The following is a 16,494-nucleotide window of genomic DNA, read 5'->3' on the forward strand; positions in this document are numbered from 1 at the left end:
CATCAGTTCCTCCCTGCTTCTGCAGCTAGAAATGCCCACAAGAGCTGCTCCTTGGGTTGGTCCCCTTGCTTAATTTTGGGCCCAAGAAAGGACTGCCAAAAAACACGAGGCAGCTATGGTCAGTGTGTTCCCTCTAAGCTGAGTTAGTGTGAGCTAGCTCACAGTTTTTTAGCCTCTGGCCTCAAACATTCTTGTCTTAGCTCAGGAAGGGTGGCTCGAGAGCAAACTAATTTATGCAGTGGCCAAATTGCTTGCTCACAACTTTAATGCCAGTAGCTTACATTGTAGAATTTTTGCTCACAAGACTCCACAGCGTAGAGCAGTGGTGTCAAACATGTGGCCCAGGGGCTGGATTAGGCCCCCGGAGGGCTTCCATCAGGTCTGCAGTGGAACTGCCTATCTTCTGCTTCTTCTTCCAGTTCTGCTGCTGCTGCGTCATCGTAGGTTTGCAGCTTACAGATACACACATGAACAGCATACTCAGGATTGCAACAGCACAGACATTTAATGCAAGGATTCAGAGCAAGAGGTGTCAGTTATCAGACACTGTTAAATAAACAAAATATTGCAAGAGTGCTAATGTTTTAAAGCATGTTTTTATTTTAAGTAAAAAAATAAACCTTTTGTGTTTGTGTCCTTTATAAAGTTTATATCTCCACTACCTGGCATGACATTTTATGACACACATGGCCTGGCCCAACAAGGTTTCATTTATGTCAGATCTGGCCCTCCTAACAAATGAGTTCGCCACCCCTGGCTTAGAGGGAGCATTGGCTATGGCCACTGGGAATTAAAAGCTTAGCCGAGGGATGCAGCGGGTCTTAAAAGGATCTGTGGGCCACAGGCAGAAAGCAAGACTGCCCCCCCCCCCGGCCATGCAGACTAAGAGATCTATCAGAAACCCCTTCACAGAACGTTAATTCATAGGGCCGCCATAAATCGGGAGCGACTGGACAGCACGTAATACATACACACAGAGCTCAAAGGGCTGATACTGTACCGCTCTCTCCTTCCCCATCCAATTACACCCCACCTTTCCTCCCCAATGGGGACCCAAAGAGGCTTACATCACTCCCCTCCAGTGTTCCCTCTAAGCTGAGTTACACAGTCAGTATTCCCTCTAAGGTGGGTTAGTGTGAGCCAGCTCACAGTTTTTTTAGCCTCCGGCTCACACATTTTTGTCTTAGCTCAGGAAGGAGGGCTCCAGAGCAAACTAATTGATGCAGCAGCCAAATTGCTCGCTCACAACTTTGATGCCAGGAGCTCCCAAAGTAGAATTTTTGTTCACAAGACTCCTCAGCTTAGAGGGAACATTGCTCCCCTCACCTCCATTTTATCCTCACAACAACCCTGTGAGGTAGGGTAGGCTGAGAGTGTGTGTGAGAGGCCCAAGTTCACCCAGCAAGCTTCCATGGCAGAGTGGGGATTTAATCGGAATGGCCCCCCCAGTGGACCTCCTGATGGCCCCTGGGTTTTGGCCACTGTGTGACACAGAGCGCTGGACTGGATGGGCCACTGGCTTGATCCAACGTGGCTCCTCTTACGTTCTTATGTCCCAGATCCTAGCCTGACACTCTAACCGCTATTACTGCATTGGGCCAAAAAGCAGGCTGGCTAGGGGGAGGCCTGCAAAGATGCCTCCCCCCCATGAACTTTTCCACCGGAGCCAAGCCTCAAGGGTGGTTGCCCACACAAATAAGCTGCCGAGGCCGGGCTGGAAAACCTTCGCTTGAAAACAAACCAGTTGAAGACAGGAGGAGTCCTGCAAAATCTATGCCTGCTAGAGTTGACGATCAAATTACGCAGAGGCTCGGCAGGAAAGCGCTCACGCTGCCTGCAGAAGTGTTTTGAGTCGAAAATCTGCTGCGTTCCAGGTGTTTTGCTAGCTTTAAGAGCAAATATTAAAGAAATGATGGATGGAAAAGTGCAGTCAAGTCACAGCTGACTCATGGCAACCCCGGGTGGGCTTCTCAAGGCAAGAGACATCCAGGGGTGGTTTGCCATGGCCTACTTTCAGGTCATGACCCTGGTATTCTTTGGAGGTCTCCCAAACAGCCAGGGCCGAACCAATTTAGCTTCTGAGATTGGGCTAGCCTGGGCTATCCAGGTTGTTAAAGAACTAGTTCAATTTAAATACTTCAGCATCACACACAAGTGAAATTTAGAGCCAGAAACGTGATGGGACAAACAAGACCAGAGAGATATGGTCCGTACAACAACTTTCTGTGTAGATGTGGATTTGTCTCTTTCCTAATAATCCCTCGCATAGAGTTTGCCTTTTTCACCTCTGCCGCACACTGGGGTTGACACTTTCTTCGAGCTCTCCACTACGGCCCCAAAACCTTTTCCCCTCTCAGTCTCAGCAAGTTCAGACTCCATCAGCCTATACCTGAAGTTGGGATGTTTTGTCCCAATGTACATCACCTTACACTAATGCGCATCATTTCCCCGGCTTTCTTTAAAAAAAAAAAAAAAGTGCATTACTGGCCTTCTTTCTTGGTTCTGGTGCTGTTTATGTGTTTTTATTGATGTATTATTTAAAATGTAATTTTAACTGTTTGAATGTTTTAACTGTTCAAATGTTGGGACCTTGGGAACTGGGTGGAAAGGCAGCATAGAAATCTTTTAAATAAATAAATAGAATCTTACCCCAGTCACATCTAGCTGTAGTACGTATAGGTCACCGAAATGCTGAACTGAAGTTCACATCACTAGATTTTTAGAAAGGGCACATTCCACATCTAATGAACAACAGCCATGGCTTAAAAAGAGTACTTTTATCCCACCACACAAACAAAAAAACATACCTGTCCAAAAGGCACAAAGGGAGGCGGCCCGCCTTCTGTTCCTATGTTGCTTCTATTGTGTTTTGACAAGCTCTGTAAAATGAAACCATGTGTTCATCAGCTGGTGCGGGGGAGGGGGGACGGGACAAAAAGCAAGGTACCCAATCCCACGGAAGGAGATCAGGAGTGAGACATTGTCTTAACTGCGCTGCCTTCATCTCCTAACTTGATGACCAACCAACAGTGACCAGCATCCTGTGGTTATCTGAGCACACTTCCCCAAGTTTGTTCTCTCTCCTTCTTTCAGAGGAATACGGCACCTTCAGGACAGCCAGGTGCTGTTTTGCTGTCTGTTTCGTCCATATTACACACACACACACACACATGCAGGGCCAGCCAAAATTCCACAGATGTACAACGAGGAGAGGCTGGACTAACTGAATTGATGCAGTTGAAGCAAACTGACTGAGCTTGAGAAGGAAGAAAACAGAAACACCATCATGACACACACAAAGTCAAATGTTTGCCTACAATAGCAAAAAAGCAGACTCTTGTTATTCAAAAAGTACAAGTTTAATTGAGTCCAATACACTGGAGTTACTCCTGATTTTCCTGGGAGTCGATCCAGAAGCAATGGAAGCAATGGAATTGGTTTGGGAGGAGTTCTTCCGTATGTCTGTTCACCCTGTGCATTTTTACGGTTGTGGAGTCAGTTTGTTTTCTTCCACATATGGCTTAAGTCATGAGGATTTTCAAGGGAGAGTGCTGTTATCATTAGTGGCGTCACAGCACCCCTTTTATTTATGTATTTAAAAAACCAGCCCTAAAATATCAATATACTGGTGTAGTGTTGTAATGATAGTTTAAACAGGTTCTCTGAATTCCCAGAGTTCATTTTTTAAAAAGTAAGTCTCTAGTACCCTCCCTTGTGGAGATATGCCTTTTTTAATATATCTTCACAAGGCTAAGTGAAAGCTAGGAATTCAGAGAACCTGCTTAAACTATCATTATAGTACTACAGCATTATATTGATATCTTAGGGCCTTCTGAAACAAAAATTAAAATCACTGTCTTGGGGGGGGGGAGGGGAAGTGGTTTAACGATGGCAACAGTCCGATCACTGAAAAGTGGACTAGGGGGGGGGGGGAGGGGGGAGGACAAATTAACTCAAATGAAACATTCCACACTAGGAAAATGCCAACGCAAAATCAGTTTCCAGAAAGAGATCGGAGTAAAAGTAGTACCAAAAGAACCAGACAAAAATTGGGGGGTGGGGCCCAAACAAAGAAAACTAAAGGCACAAAATGTGTGCAGAAATCAGGGGAAAAAAACCAAAGCAGTATGGGGCCAGAACCAATTTAAAAAGCCCCACGCAGAAAAGCCCAGAATTCGGAAGATAGCAGGATACACAACATTGCACAATAGCATGTTTAACTGACAGCTATCACCACATAAAGAGGCAGTTTAAACATGCTCACCGCAGGATAGAGAACAAACGATTATAACAGCTTCATATCCCCTCCACCCTCCAAAAAGTAAAACCTTTTTCTCAGTAGCATATGATACAGATGCTATTTTCAATGCAGAGGAAAGAATGGTGCTGAACTCGTTTTATGCCTCTTGCTTAGCTGAACTGATACGACATCACCAGCCATTATAAAATGCTTTCATATATTCCACTCATCCTGTAATTCAACGCTAATAACAACGGCATTTATCTAGTGCTTAGAACACACTCAGCATTATCTCAGTCATTCTAGTAACCCATTCCTACTGAAAACTAGAGAACTGGGGCTGAGAAAGACAGACTAACCTAAAACCAGCTAGTAAAGTTGGTCCCTACTGGTTGCCTCCAGCAGAAATCTGGTGAGGGAACATATAAATGTTCTTAAAAATAAACAAACGTTTCCAGAAGAGAAGCCATTTGAAATCTTTGTCACCAGGGTTCAGTCTTGGCTACGATACTATATTAACTCTCAAGACAGAGCTGTAAGTCTGTGTATTCTTGGCTGTGCTTACTTCCATAATGTAATGAATTCTCTCAACCACTTTTGTAGCTGATGCTCTGGGGCATCCAATCACGCACTCCAAACACCACTTCCTTAATCAACTTTCAAGCCTCTTCCCCTACATACGGATCTGTCATTCCCTACCAGATGACTACCTAAAGCCTGAATTTCATCCATACCTAAGAGACAAGGAATGAAGACAACACTGAATTAAACAAGCTATAACCTGCAATTTTTGTGACTGTTCATGTACTGCTTTCTACAGTTAACCTATACAGAATGAATTCTCTTTCCAATTTTCCTGATGCTCCATTGGAAGAAGAAAGGATTTCTAGTGACATTAAGCCAACGACTGCGAAGGACCCAGAGAAATTACACAGAACTAACACACAGTTTATACCTGTGGTCAGAAAAAGGAGGTTTTCTCAGGGTTCATATACTACCTATCCCCTAGAAAAGTATTTACTGTAACTTAAGTTACTGCTAGTCATTACAATTCAGCACAGTTAATTGTGCTAATTCAACCTAACCACAATGCTCCCATGATCATTTTAAGACACTCACTGAACACCTGGCAACTCAATTAACATTCAGCTAAAGGTAGGGGTAAAGCAGGTTACCTCACCCTTTGCAACTCCCACTTTTCTATAAGATGTTCCACTTCACCTCCAAGAATCACCGTGTTGCTGTCATCCAGAAGGAGGAGGCCATTTTTCACTTCCACGACTCCCAACAGTTTAATTTTTGTTCCCGGAGGAGTATTCAGACTGAAAGCAGAAATGTAGAGTCTGCTAGTTTGTTGTCAGATCAATAGAACAAAATAACAAAACTGTCTTGTTTCACTTATGCTGTCCTATCTTGCATGCATTCAGTAACAACTCATTTATTACCCACCGCAGATGAAATAACTTTTCACAGCTGTAAAAAGCTCTGTTAGATATCACTATAAAGAACTCATTGGAATAACACGTGATCTATCTAAATTGTAAAGCACAGACAACAATCATGAAGTGACACAGAATTGCAAGAATCCATCTCTGTGCTGCTTGTAACAGGCCTCGAAAACATGTTTTGCTGTACACTTTTTATCAAGTGCATCCATTATTCCATGCCAAAAATCTGTAAACACAGAATGCAGTTGCGAGGATGCAGTATGTACAAAACTTCCCTTATGGTCACCAGACACCAACCATTGCTCTCCTCCATCAAACGGACACCATCAGTTCAGGGGGAAAAACAGCTTTCAGATATTCCTCAAAATCACCATGATTCAGAGACGTTGCAAGGCACAACTAGATGAGATGGCATCCCCAGGTCCACCCTGGGGACGCGCCGCCATTTTGTATCACTGAGTTCCCACAGGAAGCTCCTTTTAGCAGCACTGCAGGGGGCTCGATTCTGGTCAGGACCACTGTGGCACGGTGGGAGGAGGGACTACTGAGGATCCCTCATGAACACCAGAGTGACTCTTCGGTCTCCACCAGTGGGTCACGCAAGCGATGTCCATCACTGCCCTAGGAAGCCAAGCTTCTAACACTAAACCTGTGGAAGCTCTTCCTGTGAGGGCAAAATGAATTGCAAGGTATCCACGACGAATGAAAACAGCACTATCATATTTCTGACCTTATGCCCAACCAGTTTTCTTCTTTCCTAGAGAACGGTTTTATGAACCATATCCATATCTGATCTCCTATGAGCTTATCACCAGACAGGTTTGGTTATCAGTTAGAGGCAATTCCTGTTATTGCAGCCTATATGCAGAACCTTATTTACCACTAATGGGATACTAACTGACTTCACAGGTAGAGAACTCCCTCAGCCCACCAGGTGGGATTCTCGACTGTTATCCAATATCGAATTTCAGACCATTAAGAGTTTACTGTAAATGCATTACAAAGGTATCTCAAAAAGAGGTTTAGATATAGTTAAGACATACCCCAAAACTCTGTTTAATTAGAATACTATAAAATGCTATTAAAACATCCCTGCATTTTCTAGGCAAAGAAACGTAGAGATGCTACATGATGGGAAGGGTGTTGGGTGTGTTTTTTTTAATTTATTCTCAGGAAAATACTTCAGGAACAGAGAAGATGAAAGGTAGGGGGGGAAATTATCCGTTGCTTCTTAAAAGCTTTAACTCACACCCGTTCCGGATATTCGGCTGCATGGGGAGACTCGTGACATGCAAAGTGACCCAAAGTCAAAATCAGCATTATTTACCTTATTTTTGACATGTAATTATATTCTATTGCTGTGCAGCTTGTGTGCCCATCCGTCATCTGCAAACGCAGCATTCTGGGAGCAGCCTGAGATTCTTCATTATCCTTTGGTGCAGCTATATTGCGTACTTTTTGGATCTGCAGGACGCAGGGGCCTTCTAGCTGCAAAGATGGAGAACAAACTGGTTTTTAATTGTAATTAGCTTTTAAAGGTTTGTTTTTGTTTTTGCTGTAATCACAGACATTGGTCCTGGCAAGCATTGATGTATTAAAACACACACACATAGAACCACAGAGTGGGAAGGGGCCAGACAGGCCATCTAGTCCAACCCCCTGCCCAATGCAGGATTAGCCCGGAGCATCCCAGACAAGTGTTTGTCCAGCTGCTGCTTGAAGTTGGCCCATGAGGGAGAGCTCATCATCTCCCCAGGCAGCTGATTCCACTGCTGTACGACTCTTACTGTAAAAAACTTTTTCCTAATATCCAGCTGGTACCTTCCTGCCCTTTATTTAAACCCATTATTACAAGTCCTCTTATCCTCTGTTGCCAACAGGAACAACTCCCTGACCTCCTCTAATTGACAGCCCTTCAGATACTTAAAGAGAGCAATCATGTCCCCCCTCAACCTCCTCTTCTCCAGACTGAACATTCCCAAGTCCCTCAGCCTTTCCTCCCAGGGCTTGGTCTCCAGGCCCCCGATCATCCTCGTTGCTCTCCTCTGTACCCGTTCCATTCTATCCACATCCTTTTTGAATGGAGGCCTTCAGAACTGCACACACAATACTCCAGGTGCGGCCTGACCAATGCAGTGTACAGCTGGACTATGACATCTTGCGATTTGGATGTTATGCCTCTGTTGATACACCCCAAGATCACATTAGCCTTTTCTGTCACTGCATCACACTGGCTGCTCTGTAACCTACAGAGCATTACACTTTTAGTTACAACTCACAGTTTTTCTCATTATCAGAATACCACTTTATCTAGCAAAACTATGGCATCCTCCTTACTCAAAGGTCTTTGCACGACTAAGAACATTCGATTTTGCAAAGCCGCAGCATGTTTCAGCCTTTGGCAACTACCACAGCCTAGCAACTTTCAAAGGGTCAGAGTTTTACTTCTGGAATGTGAGTGACAGCCTTCTACATCGAAGTATAGCCACACTCTGCTTGCCAATAAAAAGGGTATTTGATGCCTTCTGGCAAAAACCACCAGTGCATCCTCTTGTTGATGGAGTCCTTTGCTCGCAAGGATAAACATATGGAGCAGAGGTTCATGAGCAGCTATAGCCACAACGTATAGATGGAACACTGTGTCTGGGGCAGTGATGCTCTGTATTCTTGGTGTTGGGGGGGGGGGCAAAAGTCAGATGGCTTCTGGAGTTCTGGCCCTGTTGGCGGACCTCCTGATGGCACCTGGGTGTGACACAGAGTGTTGGACTGGATGGGTCATTGCCCTGATCCAACACAGCTTCTCTTATGTACTTAAGAAGCCTAAAAGGGAAAGCAGGAGGGGGTACTAACACCATGACTATTATCATTCCAAACACTCATATGCAACCTGGTCCCCAAAGAACTGCCACAAGCAAACACAGATTACCAATACCAAGGCCACAGTAGCAAGCCAGGAGATGCCGAAAAGTCAACAGTAGATAAGCATTTATATCCTCTCCCGTCTAGCAAGGCAGCCAACGAAGCAGCTTCAAGTTACAAATACGCAATCTAACGAATCAAGATGAACAACAGCACACAAGAGGAAGACAGCACGCCCAGAACACCAAAAAAGCATTTACCCTCCAAACGCACTCTGAAAAGACTGCTTCATGCGCCTTCCTGAATGCAGAAAGTGATGGTGCTCTTTGTACCCAACTCTGGTAAACCATTCCAAAGGACCAGTTCCTGTTGCAGAAATGGCCCATGACCCAACTGTTAGCAGACAGTCAAGAAAGACGACACCATAAAGAAGCTTGTCAAAGAGCACAGTCGGCACATGGAAGTGTACCAGGAGACGCAGTTCAAAGGATGAGGGCCCTGTGCTGTAAAGAGCTTTAAACGTAATAATCTTGGCTCTCTATGTCCGTAACACTGCCAAACAAGTTTTGACTTCGGTTTGGGAAACAGAACTTTGCTGTTCTATCCTGTTCCTACTAGCGGTCTATGGTTGGCTGGGTCACTTTGCCCAGTTCCTGTACAAGCAGTCTGGTACCTTGGCCTTTTCCCTTGAACCGCAGTCCTTCACCTCACATAGCAAACTGGTTTTGAAACCCTGGAGGCTTCCCAAAACAAACTGTTAAAAAACAAAGCTCTGACAAGAACACACAGACAGGCCCTTGGAGGGGATGTGGCTCAGGGGCAGAGCATCTGCTTGGCACGCAGAAGGTCCCAGGTTCAATCCCCGGCATCTCAAGTTAAAAAGAACCAGGCAGTGGGTGAGGTGGAAGATCTCCGCCTGAGACCCTGGAGAGCCGCCGCCAGTATGAGTGGACAATAATGGTCTTAATGGACCAAGGGTCTGATTCAGCAGAAGGGAATTTTACGGGTGTAATGGAAAAGGTGCTTCTCTGCTGCTCATTCAACTCCACTGACTGCCATCTAGTACTGCCTAGTCTCTCTACAGTGGGAGCGTGGCCCCAATCCCCAGCCTCCCCCTTTAGCTTGCCCCTCCCTTCTTCCTCATTAGTGAGTCATCCAGGAATGTTTTCTTCCGTTGACCCCACGCAAATACAGCCACAGCAGTGTTTCAGTGCACACACCTGTCTTCACCACTGCTGCTTCAGAATTCACAACAGATCCATGCAACAGAAATCACCACCACCATCACGTGACAACTTCAGCGTCTACAACTAGAAACACTTTCAGGTGGTAGCCACATTAGCCTGCAGTAGAAAAATGGCTCTGACTTGGATGGCCCAGGTTGGCTCGATCCCATCAGATCTCGGAAGCTAAGGAAGGTTGACCCTGGATAGTACTTGGATGGGAGACCACCAAGGAAGTCCAGGGTTGCTACACAGAGGCAGGCAATGGCAAACCATCTTGGAACATCTCTCACCTTGAAACCTCTATGGGGTCACCGTAAATCAGCTACGACTTGACAGTGGTTTCCACCACCACCAGAAGAACAAAGTTCACTCCAGTAGTACCTTAGAGACTAACAACATTTTCAAGGGTATAAGCATTTGGGAGTCAAAACTCACCATGTCAGCTATCACATCTAACAAATGAACTTTGACTCACCAAAGATTATACCCTCGAAAATTCTGCTGGTCCTTAAGGTATTACTGGACTCAAATTTTGCTCTAAAACCAAAGAGGATCATTTGATCCAGATCATACACTTAATACACAGTAACATCTCATTTTTTTAAAAAATCAATCCCTACGTTACATTTATATAATACTTCATTGAAAATAACTGCAGCACAAGATGGCCAGCATTAGCTGATGACTGCTCATTAGACAAAATAATCCAACAGCAAATTCCACAGAAAAGTGCTAAAGCCATTTAGCTTGATCTAGGTCTAAATTGGTGGAAACACTTGGAAATGCATCAGATTTCCTTTCTACCTGTAAGAACAACAACGGTTTCTACAGATGAGATGTTTTAATCTTATTTGCAGTAAGATATTGCATTACAAAGCACACACACAGTGAGTATTTTTCTTCAAAAGTAATCACACACAGCCATCTTGTGGCTGAAGATTGTAAGACATTTTTTTAAGATCCCACACCAACTCTTTTGTGTAAAGGGGAGAAAAACAAGTAGTATACGTTTTGTGGACTTAGCAGGCAACTAATATCTTGTCCAGTACTGCAAAAATTCTATATCCCATAATATTCTTTGTTTAGTACAGCAATAACGTAGAGGGTAAAAGGGCAAAAAGGATCTCTGAAATAACTCTGAGTGATCAAGAAGCCTTCTTTCGCATTCAAATCTAGACACGAGTTAGAGTCATTAGCAGTTGTGTCTAATTTCTGTATTATGTGTGATGGTGCACACGTTGCTTTAATGCTGTCCACCTTTGTCACTATTTCAGACCACTTAAGCTGAGAAATCACTACAAAATTTTTACACTAGGGGAGTGGTGGCACAGAGGATTTATCCTCTGGTTAACATCTGAACTGAACAGAGCTGCTGTCAGTTCTAGCTCGCGCTGGTGTGAGCTACCAGCCTTGTCCCAAGCGCGCCGTCCACCCAGCGGTTCAAAAGCTTCAGCGAGTAGATAAAATGGGTACCACTCCTTAGAGAGGGTGGGCACATTAAACCCCTGTGGGGGAGGTGTTAGCCGGCGAATGGAATGTCCAGCTTGTAAGCTCGTAAGCCTGGAAAAAAGACCTCTTTGACATTAAGAAGCCTGTGATGGGCCAATCCGGCCAGGCGGTGGCAGTGCGGCACTACGACTCAAAGCAGTCCTGGAAGAACTGACATCATCCAGCCAAGCCGAAAGTGAATGCCGTCCGGAACACGCCTGAAGCTTACAGCTGAACAAAATCCCCGTCGGCTGCAAAAGTGTGCGATTTAAAGAATTATATGTTGTCCTCCCTTACCCTATGAATCATTGTTAGTCCCGTGTGAAAACTTGAGTAACTGTAAATCGCTCAGAGCCAGCAGCTCTGCAGGATGAGCGATCAATAAATCAAAAGGTATTATTATTATTTGCAACAAGTCTAGTGGCTAGGTCAGGAAACGACCAGTAGTTATAGCACTTTGTTAGGTAACCAAGTTGGACCAATTCTGTGAACAAGAAAGATACAAACTACTGACCAAATAACACTTAGAGGCAGTAACTGCTGACTGTTTTACCATTTTACCCACTGACTGAGGAGACCTTGTCCCAACATAGTCTGACACATCCAGGTGAGCAGCCGTGTTGGTCTAAAGCAGCAGCAGAACAAATGAGTTCAGTGGCACCTTTAAGACCAACAAAAGTTTATTCAAGGTACAAGCTTTTGCGTGCAAGTACACGTCCTCAGATATACTGAAATGGAAGGTAACACTCTGTTGATATATAGCATACAGCATAATAACGATGTTTTTAACTGACGCAAAAACTAAACAGTTATAACAAGTTAAGTTTGTTTGGATTTATTTACAGGGCAAACACAGTAAAAATGTCAAAGGAAGTGTGCGTGCACACGAAAGCTCATACCGTGAATAAAACTTTGTAGACCTTAAAGGTGCCACCGGACTAGAGATGTAAAATTTCCTGAAATTTTGAAGCTCGGGAAAAAACCCGGTTTTGTTTGGGGGAAAAGGGAAATTTTCAGAAAAATTGAAAAAATGCTACATTAGCATTTCTTTTGTCTTTTCTAGATTGAAAGTCATTCTGATACTTTAGGAACATAAAATATGACTATGGACATTTTTACTTGGAATGAAATTATCACAACTAGCATATTAAAAATATAGTGTATCCAAACAATTATTTCAAACAGAATACCCACCCACATACAAAAACAAAACTGAAACTTTTTTATTTTCTTCTGACAATCGCACCTCCTAAAGGAAGAAATGCATCTTGTTCTTGCATTGGAGGGTTCAGTTTGTAACCTAGGACTTGCTTGTCCTCAGTGCACAGAAATTAGATCAATCTGATACCATATCATGTTAAAATAAAACATTCCATAATCATTTTTTTTCTTTTTTCAATTTTTCCTATTTTTCGGAAAAAAACAAAAAAGCTTCAGGAAAAAAACGGGGGGAAACGGTTTTCCCCGAATTCTTTCAGTTTTTTTCCGGGCCTTCACATCTCTACACCAGACTCATAGTCTGACATATGTTAAAGTTACCCATACTATCTGATGAAGGGAGCTTTGACCCGTGAAAGCTCATACCCCAGAAATGTTGTTGGTCTTTAAGGTGCTGCGGTGGCTCAGAGGTTAAGACGCTGAGTTGCAGACCGGAAGGTCGGTAGTTCAGCAGTTCGAGACCCGAGTGCTGCATGACGGAGTGAGCTCCTGTCTCTGGCCCCAGCTCCTGCCAACCTCGCAGTTTGAAAGCAAGGAATTGCAAGTAGACAAATAGGTACTGCTTCGGTGGGAAGGTAACAGCTTTCCGTGCGCCTTGGCATTTAGTCATGCTCGCCACATGACCACGGAAACATCTTGGGACCAGTGTTCCCTCTAAGCTGAGTGAGTGTGAGCTAGCTCACAGTTTTTTAGCCTCCGGCTCACACGTTCTTCGTCTCAGTTCAAGAAGGATGGCTCCAGAGCAAACTAATTTCTGCAATAGCCAAATCGCTCACTCACAACTTATGCCAGTAGCTCACAAAGCAGAATTTTTGCTCACAAGATTCCACAGCTTAGACGGGAGCATTGCTTGGGACAGCGCTGGCTCTTCGGCTTGGAAATGGAGATCAGCACCGCCCCCTAGAGTCGGATTCAACTAGCTTTTGAGCAAGGAAAACCTTTACCTTTACCTAAGTGGCTACAGGAGGGCCTGGCGTGATGTGGTCCATGGGGTCGCGAAGAGTCAGACTCGACTGTGCGACTGAACAACAACAACAAAAAGGTGCTACTGAGCTCAAATTTAGCTGTTCTACTGCAAACCAACACAGCCGCCCTCTGAAATCAACCACACTAGGTATACTACTTTACACGTTTAGATTTAGAGATCATTTTCTATATGTCAGAGGATAAAATATTTTCCCCAAAGGGCTTCAGTCGGGGGTGAAGAAAATCAAGCCAACATATAAACCATTTTCAGCTATTCCAAGTCCCACCTTGTTCCTTTGCTGTGTTTTAATTATTTTATTTACTTCATTTATTACCCCACTTTCCCCTCTACCTTCCTCTCTAATGGGGACCCAAGGCAGCTGACATAATTCTCTTCTCCATTTCATCCTCACAACAGCCTTGTGAGGTAGGTTAGGCTGAGCGTGTATGATCAAGCTCAAGGTCACCCAGTGAGCTTCTGACACAGAGCAGCTATTTGAACCCGGTTCACGCAGATCCTAGTAAGACACTCCAACTACAACGCTACACTGGTTCTCCAGTGTTCCATTTCCCTAACACAAGACTTTAGAAATCTAAGAGGAGATATCCAAACAAGTGTGTGTGGGGAGGGAATCACTACAACTGCACAACTAACTGTACACTGGGAGAAGTAGGATGGCCATAACACAAAGCAGCAAGTAATACTCTTACCTTTTCCACTTTTCCACCGTTGATGTCACTTGGAAGGAACTTCTTGCCAATGGCTCTTAAATCTGTCTGAAGTTTAAAAAAGGTTATATTTGAGTACTGGTTTCTAACAGAGATTTCCTTTCTCTCGAGGGTGGGGAACAGAATAGGTGTGCAATTTCAAAAATAATGAAGCTGCGTGGTATTTCACAGTGAGCCACACTAATGACAGCACATCACTAGTAATCAAGCAGGCGTTATCAAGCCCGTGTTTCTCAAATCTGTTCCAGCATTTTACACGAGTTCAATATTTTACACAACTTAAGGAAACGTTCTTCAAAATTTAATGATGCCTTAGCAAAACTCATCTGATAAGGAGTTTTGCTAAAGCATCATTAAATTCACAGGGCGGGGTATAAATTGAATAAATAATTAAATAAAATTGAATAAAAGATGGTTTGTCTGAGCCAAGTCTGCACTAGGGATGTGCATTCGGGTCTACCTGAGCCGAAAATCTACCCCAAAAACACCTTACCATTATTTTTTGCGTAAATTTCGGCATCCCAAATGTATCTGGGTTTTCTCAGGAAACCAAGAAAACAAGAAAACCCCAAAAACTCCAAGATATATTCGGGAACTACCAGGCTGAAAACAGCACAGAGGACGGAGCAGATTGCTCCCGCCTCTCAGCTGTTTGTCAGATTTGGTGTAGTGGTTAAGAGCATGGACTCTAATCTGGGAGAACCAGGTTTGATTCCCCACTCCTCCACTTGCAGCTGCTGGTGTGACCTTGGGTCAGTCCCAAGTTCTCTCAGAGCTGTTCTCTCAAGGGCAGTCCTGGAAAGAGCTCTCTCAGCCCCACCTACCTCACAGGGTGTCTGTTGTGGGGAGGGGAAGGGAAAGGAGACTGTAAGCTGCTCTGAGACTCCCGAGTGAAGGGCGGGGTATAAATCCAGTCTCTTCTCCTCCTTTTCTTTTACTGCAGTCCCTTTGAACTTTAAAGGGACTGCAGAAGACAGCCTGAGGGTCAGCTGAGCCAACGGGAAGCAGACGGCTTCTGCAGGCTCAGCCTGGGGTTGGCTTCTCATGCCGCCCGGAAGAAGCCAGCCCCAGGATCTGCTGTGCCGCTGGAAATAGATTGCTCCCCCCACAAGCCCTGCAAGAGAAGCAAGCGAGCCCAGCCGGGACCTCCTGTGCCGCTGGAATCAGCGTGCTCCACGCAGCACGGCAGCCCCTGGGACTCACTTCTGTAGGAGAATGGAGCCCCAAGCAGCTGCCCAGGAGATCATGGTTGGGCTCACTTCTCTGGCAGTCTGGCTTAAGACTGAAATGCCGGAGAAGCAGGCCCGGCCATGATCTTCTGTGCCGCCGGGATCTGTGTGCTCCACGTGGCACAGCAGCTGCTGGGGCTCCCCTTCTGCTGCAGCCTGGACTGTAGGAGAGGCAAGCTCCGGGAGCTGCTGTGCCGCACAGAGCACGCGGATCCTGGCTGAGCCCACAGAGAGCAGACTGATCTCCACCACCGACTCAGCTTCGCGCTGGCTTTAAAAAAAAAAAATATCAGTATTTTTCTTCTTGGGTCTATCGGGCCTGGAAAAATTTGTAGGTTTCTGGGAAATCCCGGATCCAAATACTGCACCGGTATTGGGATCCAGGATTATTATTATTTTTTGAAATCCCGAAATCTTTTCGGGTCCAATAGACCTGAACCGGAAAATAGTGGTTTGGTTTTGTTTTTTTGCACATCCCTAGTTTGCACGTGGCTGCTTCCCAAGGTGACGCTGCCTGCAGACTCTCATAGGTATGCGGGTTAGCTGCAGAAGTAATGGTATAATTTATTGCTTTCATTGGGGGGGGGGGTGCCGTTTATTTCCCTCCAGTGTAGGTTGGATCCTGCAGAAAACCTCCTCTGACAGACAGGTTTTTCAATCTGCTTAGACCCTCCTCACCGACCCCCCCCCCCTTAAGCTTCAGCACAAAATGCCCCCAGCCCCCCCTCCCCATGGAGGCTTGTGGGGGGAGAGGAGACCCCCAGAAACAGCAAGAGGGGAGAGTCTGAGGTCTGGGCCTTTTGACATTGGACGTTTCAGCTAGATCCAACCCTGCCTGTGGCTCTGGAGGACCCCAAGTCCTTGAGAACAGCTTTACCAAAGTGGAGGGAAATGGTGCCCCACCCAGCAGACAAATGCAAAAAAGCTATGTCTGCCAAGGAAGACTGAGCAGGGCTTCAAAGCATCAGCCACAGAACTGCCTTCTCATCTGAATCGTTACTCATATATTCTGCCAAGTGTACTGTCTAACAACATAGTCAACCTATCCTGTTCCCCAAGCCTTGTCAAGATAAACATACTGGCTTTAAGGG

General features: G+C 45.0%; 1 protein-coding gene across 1 annotated transcript in view; it reads right to left on the reverse strand.

The window, feature by feature from the left end:
- The window catches only part of TDRD3 (tudor domain containing 3), a gene marked incomplete at its 5' end in the record, with an annotated part of 199,970 nt that overhangs the window by 93,439 nt on the left and 90,037 nt on the right, over positions 1-16,494 (reverse strand). Inside the window, 4 exons of the mRNA XM_015415774.1 lie at positions 2,808-2,879; positions 5,421-5,562; positions 7,016-7,176; positions 14,157-14,222. Of these exons, the coding sequence (XP_015271260.1) occupies positions 2,808-2,879; positions 5,421-5,562; positions 7,016-7,176; positions 14,157-14,222 (441 nt within the window). The remainder of the gene's footprint in view (positions 1-2,807; positions 2,880-5,420; positions 5,563-7,015; positions 7,177-14,156; positions 14,223-16,494) is intronic.

Source organism: Gekko japonicus, unplaced genomic scaffold (assembly GCF_001447785.1).
Source record: "Gekko japonicus isolate JY-2015 unplaced genomic scaffold, Gekko_japonicus_V1.1 scaffold2163, whole genome shotgun sequence".
Lineage (NCBI taxonomy): Eukaryota > Metazoa > Chordata > Lepidosauria > Squamata > Gekkonidae > Gekko > Gekko japonicus.